This window comes from Styela clava, chromosome 8 (genome assembly GCF_964204865.1).
Source record: "Styela clava chromosome 8, kaStyClav1.hap1.2, whole genome shotgun sequence".
Lineage (NCBI taxonomy): Eukaryota > Metazoa > Chordata > Ascidiacea > Stolidobranchia > Styelidae > Styela > Styela clava.
Genome location: NC_135257.1, coordinates 6,544,495 through 6,553,595, shown reverse-complemented (window position 1 = coordinate 6,553,595; position 9,101 = coordinate 6,544,495). Strand labels below are relative to the sequence as shown.

The 9,101-nt window shown below is 34.8% G+C and overlaps 1 protein-coding gene across 1 annotated transcript; it reads left to right on the top strand.

Annotated features, from left to right (window-relative positions):
• Window positions 1-6,250: 6,250 nt before the first annotated feature.
• LOC120346641 (uncharacterized) lies at window positions 6,251-8,409 on the top strand. Its single transcript, XM_039416408.2, has 4 exons — window positions 6,251-6,411; window positions 6,972-7,133; window positions 7,535-7,697; window positions 7,821-8,409. The coding sequence occupies exons 1-4, from the start codon at window positions 6,331-6,333 to the stop codon at window positions 7,991-7,993; spliced, it is 579 nt and encodes a 192-aa protein (XP_039272342.2). The 5' UTR covers window positions 6,251-6,330; the 3' UTR covers window positions 7,994-8,409.
• Window positions 8,410-9,101: the final 692 nt, after the last annotated feature.

Below are 9,101 nucleotides of genomic sequence, written 5' to 3'. Positions count from 1 at the left end.
AGCTCACCTGGTCAGTGTTTTACATTTTGCGTCCTCATCAGATTTTCGGAATTACTGCATACACGCTACATTCCTGATATCGCTATATTTACAATGGATTTTAAACGAAAGCTTTGTCCAGATGAAATATTGGATAGTATTCATCTATCGGAAGAAGAAAAGATAAATAAAGTCCAGCATTGGCGCTAAAAACAATGCATCCATCGATATGTTCCATCATTCCGTTTTTAGAAATCCGTTTTTTTGCTATTCGTATTTTTCATAACTTTATGCAATTAAAACGGCAATAACACTGCATATAGTGTTTTTTAGTCGAACAGATTTTGAGGCTAGATGTAATGCGCAAACTCCGCCGTGTATCGTATACAAGTACGAACTTAAGTAAATGTATAACGTCGCTGCGTAACGGCGTAAATGTGTTAGGTCATTATTTACGTCACCTTGACGCCGCCTCGATCTTGCGACAAACAAAATCACGAATAAAAATGCTTCTAAAATTTGAATGGTGCAACATAATTTCAATCTAATGGTATCACTGGAAAGCTATCTTCAACAACTACAAATGTTGTCGATAATGTACTAGGTTTAATTGAAAATAAATTGAAGTTTTTTCAATTAGATTTAGGAGTTTTTCAGATGTTTTTTATGCTTTTTAATTTTGCCAATTTTCATAAGATGATCACGATATTTTATCTCAATTTTAAAATTATACTTAGTCCTGTAGATTATCTTTCACACGATGTAAAACTTGTCTAAATATAATACATGGTTCGCAAGATATGAGGGTTTCAAAGTTGCATAGCTCATACGGGATGCCAAAGCCGCCAAAGCGGCTTTCAGCGTCAGAAGACTTTCTCGGGAAAGCCGCTATAGCGGCTTTCGGGTTCAAAGAGTTAATACAAAAAGATCAGTACCATCTGCAATAAAAACAGCAGTACCCACTCAAATGACAGCTGGGGAATGGATACTCTTAGTAACTGCTTCATCGCGTGTCTCTTACAGTCTCACCAGTTTACATGAGTGCCAATTGGTATCTAAGCTCAGCCAGAGACAAAAAGTTTCGGACTGCAGTTGGCGTGACGAAATGTTTTCAAATATATATTCTACAATAAGATTATTTGATTGCATACTACTGAAAGTTCCGCCTTATATGTCCTTTCCCATTGCACTATTCTTTTACTGATATTCGATAATATGACGCTCATCTGACATAGTTCTTAAAGTCTGTAGATGTATATAATATATATATAATCTTTTCTACGCTGTTCAGATGGGAATGCGCGAATATATATAAGAATTGCTAATATTGGTTTGCAATGCGATGAAATCCCATCTTGGCATTTTTGCCTCTTAATTGCTGCGTATACTTATCGGGGAAGTTCTGTGGCGTGGTTATCAAATGAAAAAAAAAAAACATGGGAGTATTTTTTCTACTTCTCTACTACTATCAAACCTTAACATTTTGTAAAAACTTTTTTCGATGCAACCTTTTTTTAAAACATCCCCAGCAACCACAATTAATTCTGTTATTAAACTTCCGAAACAAACACATAAAATCATCAACAGATGCATATCACCGAGTAGATATTGCTGAATTGATCTTTATTTTACCATTTTTCATGTAATTCTTTTTGGTAAACCTGTTATCTATCGTAAATACAGCACATTTGACAATTTTGTAGTGTGACTTTTTTTTTCACATTTTTGATACTTGTAGTTAGAGCTCCTGGGGCTCTGTCAAACAAAGTTACATGCAAAATATTGGTTGAAAATTGCAAAACATGATCATATTGTTGGAATAACTTGGCATTTTACCACCCGTATATCATTCATTGTTGAGAATATTAATAAAATCATAAAATTTAAAAATCCGTTTTCGTGAAATTTTTGTTGTAGCTGAATTCCAGGGACAGCATGACAACAGGCAAGAGAAGCACGGTCGCCTCTTTTAGTTTATGAATCGGTTTCTTAAAAAATCCCGTCCTCCTTGGAGGCCGCTGATCGGTTATCTGGGAGCACGAACAAACAGATGGAAATGCGAATATATAATAACAATGTATTTTTGTAGAAGAGAAGAAGCAAAAGTGTTGAGAGTCTTTGGTAGTTTTGAAAAGCATTGGCATGAAACATGAGAATGAACTACATTCTTTCCCAGGGATATACTATAAAATGTAGCAATTTTCTCATTCTTGTTCTCGTGATATCATTATCTTTCACTGCGTCGTCGTTATCATCCCGCTGCATAACAATTCTCGCTAACAAATAATTGACTGTTCTCCACCGGGTGTATATCCACTTGAACCACTGGCGACTGCATTAGCAGGCTTGTATTGTTAATTGCAACAAAAACGGGTATTTTGAAATAGTACTCTTCATTTTACGCGTATGTTTCGACAGTATTTCCATATACCGTATATGGGTCGCGACCCAAAGCTGGGCTCAACAAATACCTAAAAGTTATTGATTTTATTTCCTAGTAAATTTGGTGCTTGCGTAGTTTGTGCACCAAGATTGCGCACAACCTGAACATAGTATTGTAACAGGTTATGGTTCAGGTTGTGCGTCATTATGATGCACAGGTTTGACGAAAAACACTAATACAAATATCGAGCCGTAAAAAAAATTGCTCAAGGCTGCAAACTCCACACCCATGTAGAAATGATGGACAATGACCCCAAGATGAATAATCACAAATAAAAAGGCCAAAAAGGTCCCCTTATCTGCCGGACTATATGTCTGGTAATTTAGTTCCATTATGACTTTCAAACTTATATCAATGAGGAATGAATGATTCACTGATTTAGATTAAACATTGGGATTCTTTGAAAAAATCTGGTACTGACTTATATACAAGATATATGACAAGCTGAGAATATTTTTTGAATGAACGGAAGAAAATGTTCGCCAATACTTATTTAGGGGTCACAAGCCTTCATGAAGCCGAGAGCTACTTCCCGGATAGCGATTAAACTAAGGGCTACCGGTCGAATGCACAGTTCTGAAAGGCCAATTTGGTCGATCAAGCTTCAACTATTACTACTAATGGTATTTAGCAATGAGAAACACTGATAATGTTAAAGATTTTCCATGAAATTATCACCAATTATAACTACATATATAGAAAATAAATCAATCAATAATAACACTTAAATTTTCAAATTTATTGTTTTTTAGATTGAACGTTTTAAAATGATACTACTTCTATAACAGCCTATCACAATACACCTTGCACATGCCTAAAATGAAACGGATTTAGCAGTTGTGCTATCAAATGTGACATTTTGCAAATAAATAATGTCATCAATATTTTTTTTTCAACCTGGAACAGATCTGGTCCATTCGATCGTCAATAAGTTACATGCTATCCGCCAGTATGTTGTTCTCTGGTGTGTAACTTGACACCGTAACTTTAAGTGAGTTTTGCTAATGTTCATTAGAATGTCGTGTTCTGTGTCCTTGATGAAGTTAATGTCAGAAAAGACTAATTCACAAGATAGGTGGAACCAACAAGCTTGCGACCTCCAAAGCTGCTTTTCAGACCCCACCGCTGTACACTGTACCAACAAGGCCTCAAACGTTTAGCACACTCAGATAGAGTTCGAGGGTAGATCATTTTGCAGGTTTACAATTTCAAACTCCATCTGTCCAGCATAAAATATTGATATGTCATGTTCATGAAATAATTGAAAACGAATGCCACGCGTGGCTCAAGCTGACTCAGTGTGTGTGATCTCATAATTAGAGCAGTTTCATATCGTCACGCTAATAACCGAATTGCGTAAGTCATTTTTGGCGATTTGAGTTTTTTATGAAATAGGTATTTATGTAATGCTGCGCACCTGTCTGTTAACTCAGATTTTATTTTAAGAATTCCGAAACCCATTAAATGGAGATTTAGTATGACATGCACATTTGTGCAATTGTTTTGTCATAATGAATTATCATTGTTACCGCTGGACTATTGTGACGTCACAAAGTCAAAATAACCTCGCGGAATATTTTCGAGTTTTTGCATCTCGGATTCTAGCTCAGCGTGTATTAATTTGAATTTATACTACAGTATAGGAAGGCGTGCACTTATGATATTCACTGTCCGAGTCCAATGCACCTTGGTTGGCTTTTATATTGGATGCATTGCTGTTTTATTCTTTATATTTAATCTTAATCTCATTTCGGTGGGTGTGCAGAACGTGTTATATTGATCAAATGGTTCCATTACATTTGAACCCACGTACATTTGAACCCATGGCAATTGCACCTGTATGCTATTGCACCTATGGAATTTTTTTTGTTTTTCGGATAGTTGAACCCACACTAACCCTAACCCATGGGTTTTAGCACCCGCATATAGATTGAACCCGTGGATATACACATGGGTTCAAATGTACGTGGGTTCAAATGTACGGTCACCTGATGAAATATATATTTTTAAACATAAAAAATAATGTAATTGAAACTGATTAGCTATTTTGGGGATTGGACATTGTAGATACTGAGAATTACATTCGTTTTTTGAATGTCTAGTTTTCAGGACTGGTGCATATAGTAAAGTTGCAAAATTACGTATGTCCCCAAGTCATAGACACATTTCTGCCTAAGTCACAGTGCGCCATTGTGACGTCACTTAACTGCGTCATACAAATTAACTTAAATCCGGCTACGATCAAAAAATTAAACCATGGCAAATTATTGACTCTCAATGGCATAACAATATCATTAGGAAGTTTTTTACATTGCTCTCTGGAAAATATATAAAAACATCAAAATGACACACAACAAAGTGAGACTTCCGATGTACGTTTCAGTACAACGTTCTAAATTAGTTTGATGTATAAATATTTATAATTAGGTTGTTATAAGGTATTGGCACGCGTTGGTAAGCGAACAGCTTTGAATTATTGCAACAATTAATTTTTGAGTTGGCTAAATTATGCCGACAACGCTTTATCTTCTGCTTATTATGTATTTGCTGAACGGCCTTTATGAATGTTTCCCCGGTCATCAATTTTCTTGATTATTTCCGTAACCATAACCAATCAGCAAAAAGTCAACAATGACGTAACAATTGCAATTTCTGCAGCCGCTCAGAGACTTCTGTCGCTTGGATAGATGATACTCATGTATGGTTGTAAAGTTAACATTGCCTCGTTTTTGTGTTTTGCGTGCTTTTCCTCAGTTTTCAGTTGTGTTTCAAAAGAACAGTTGTGAATTAAATATCTTAATTGTTATTATGTCTTCAAAGGAGCATTAATTTGGTTTATGTAATCAAAAATGAGTCTCGCGAATGCTGCGATAGACTAGCCCAAAATAAGCTATCAGTGCCTGTAAGCGGCACATGGCTGATTAATATTTAATAAAAATGATGGTTTCGAACACGTAAACCAGCTTATAAGCGCCAACACATAAAAACACCCTCGAAATAAGTATAAAAATCTTGAAATAGTAAAGTTCAGAAAGAATTTTTATGGGATCAAGGGTCGGTGAAACGTCCTATGGACCAGTCCAGTCTTTAGAGACCGCCCTCGCCTGCTATTGTCCACGAACGAATCGAGATGAGCATGTTTTCGTCCGTCTTGCGAATTAGTACTCCGTCAGTAAAAAGGTTGAGAACCACTGCTTTGAACGATTATATTTTAGTCATCGAGTCAATAATCACTTGTGTTTAGTTTCGGTGAAATAGCGAGCGTCATATGACCGCTCTAAACCTGGTTCACCTATGAGTTGACGTGGGGTATGTCACGTACCAAACGTCTGCGGGTTTATTTACCGCATGCGGCTAGGTTAAAGTCTAACGACAAAATATTATTAAATTAAAGCACTGAAATGTTTGAAATAACACAAGTACTGCGTCTGGTATTATCTACTACATTTATAACTTGTAATCACAGTCCATACAAACAGTTGCAAAATTATGATTCGTTTTTTACCTTTAAAAAAACACTCTGACTTTCATTTGTATCTGCTGTATAAAATACAAAATAAATTTCCAACAATTACCCTTAATTTTAGGCTTGAATAGTATTGGGCAATTTCGAACGTGCGAACTGCCACGTTAACATACGAGTAAATAATTTTGTTTACTCCTGTTTACCCGACAATTTTACACCGTTCCCGGTAAAATTCTGAGAATGTGTAAATACGTACCTGCATTTTTAGGAAAAAAAAAAAATGAGACTCAACTGACGTGCTTAAGACCGGTCACTTTCAAACCCGTAATATGAAATTTGTATGAAAACTTGCCTTCGGGATATATATATAGTACGTGAAGATTGCTGCCATATAAAAGAAAATTTTCAAAGTGGACAAACACATTATTTTTGGACGACGACGATGATGCTGCCGAAGTTATTTACAATTTTTTGTTTGGTTGTTTTAGCGATCAATGTTCATGAAGGTACAGGAATAAAACTGGTGAGAGATTTATGTTTTCAGTCCGAATTCGGATCTTTTGTACAAAACCCCCGCAAACAAAAAACACTCCAGCCAACGCTCAAAAATAGGAAAATTAGTAATTATCAAACAAATGGCTTCATGACTACTTCTGTAAACCTGTTCTCTTATTGAGATATTTTATTGTCTTGAATTAGTTTGTAAAAATTGTACGCAATGAACATGTACCTAGAAAAATAAGCGCGAACTTTTCTTCCTTTGAAATTCACATACAGAAAATGGAATCTTTCTATGGTATATATTTGCTTACTACGAAGCACATTAATTATTTTACAATAGCGTTGAAGTTATTATATTTAATTATAAATAATTTTTTATTGAGTCAATTGACTAAGCCTCGGGCTGTGTTATTGCAATTAAACAAGATATTTGAGCATGGTTTATGATTGTCGACCGACTGGTTTAATAACGGTTAAAAGTTAGCTTAAGATCCGTCACATAATCCATAATATCTAAAGGAAATATGACAACACAAACCAGAATATCAAATAATTTACTTGCGGATGATTTATTATTTTCAGACCGCAAAGTACTGGATTGACAAATTCAACATGGATATTAATATCGAGGGAGGTTGGTACACTGAAATATATAGAAGTACGGAAAAAATAGATCATCTTCCAGAAAGATATGGAGCAAACGCAACTAGAGTCTTTGGCACACATATTTACTACCTACTGGAGGTAAAGTTTGCTGAGAAACGAACAAACATACCGGTAGACAATGTTTCGGCCTTATCAAGTTTATATAGTTTGTTATTAAGATGATTCGTACGAACTGAAAGAAATTTCAATACACGATAATAAAACTGGTTATCCACATGCATACGTGATGTTCAGACTGTTCATCTTGTAATTACTGACGGGTATATTTTATTCATATGACGCCATATCTGATGACACCTATTGGTTATTGAGAATTTGCTTGTTGTAGAATTTCCGAAAATTTTCAAATATAATTACCTGTAATAAACGTATACGATAATCTAATGCCACCAGAAAGAATATTTAACATATTCCAAGAATTTAAAGGGTTTAATACTAAATATAAATAATTGTTTCGTTTCATAATAATTTTGAACCAGAATAAAGACTTTTCTCTGTTCCATCGACTAAAATCGGATGAGCTGTGGCATTTTTATCACGGGGCGAGATTAACCCTTTTCGTCATTGATCATGTGACTGGCGAACTTACGCGTCATTATCTCGGAAGGTCGGCCAAAAACTTTGTAGTTGCAGTCAAACAAGGTATGATGTATTTTGTTACCTATTAAATAGTCGGCGATATTTAAATACCACGATATCTATCTCCATTAACAGATCATTTACAGTCACGATATTGATATGATAAATTTTCTTCATATTTTGAAGGTGACTGGTACGCCGCACGCTTGACATATCCAGGTGAGGGAAAATACCCTCTTCTTGGAATCACGGTCTCTCCTGGGTTTGAAATTGAAGATTATTACCAACCAACGACTGAAGAATTGATTACGATGTATCCCAAACACAAGAAAGTTATCAAGTCATTGACGAGAGAGTAGCAGGAGAGCTAATTATACAAAATTATAAAATGTATATGGATGGCAAGCCAATAAAAAAATTTCATCATTTCAATTAGCGAGCGTTTTCTCAAAAAAATGTTTTAAATATACTTTATGTACCATCTTTATTTACAGCTGAAAATGATTGTTGGAATCATTCGCAATACTAGCTAAAACCGTCCAACATGTCCAATCTTCTACCAGTTGGTAAAATGGTTTTGGCTTGAACCATTCTTTTTTCAATTCAATTGAAGACCTTGCTTACGTTAGGAAGCTGTCAAACTCTTATTTGCAGTCGTCGCGACATTTCAATTTTAGTTATAGTAATAATTTATGTTAAAAGAGAATCTTGAGTTGCTTTGATTTGACAAACTTTATCAATATCTGCAATAAAAGAATTCACAAATACATACAAACCCGTCTAGTGTTTATGTATTCAATATGCATTTTAGAATGACTGATATGTAAAAGGTTATGTTGTGTTTAGAACATAAGAGCAACGATTAGAAATACAATAAGAAGGTTACATTTATTTCAAAACTCGTATATTTGATAAAATAAAAAATTCGAAAGTTGAAATGATGGAGTAAATGGAACTATAACTAAATTCACCCAAAATTCATATCGACATGTTTGTTTTGTGAATAACTATCTTTGCTGTTGTATAAAAAAACCTATTGAAATACAAAGGCGTCAAACTCAAGTATGTAAGTTTCATATTTAGTAAAGGTACAAATAGCATCTCTAAATATATTCACTGTGAAGCAAATGTACACAAAAAATACCGTACTCAATTTTGTGACAAAATACAGTATATGTCAAACATCCGTAAGATATCAACTAGAAGTTAGATATTAGGAAGAAAGTTTAATTATATCAGATCCGGTGTGTGTAACACATCCACGCATGTCAAGCAAACTTGAAAATAACGCATTTTTAACTATGGAACAGAGCAATACCAGAACGCAAGTGGAACATAATTCCTGATTGTACGTCCGTAATGGAAGTTGCTTTCCAAGTATAACAAGAGAGCTATGCTTAAATATATGGACACGTAGCTCCACCCAGTGGGAATAATTTTGATGACGTCATAGCAAAAAAAAAGTAA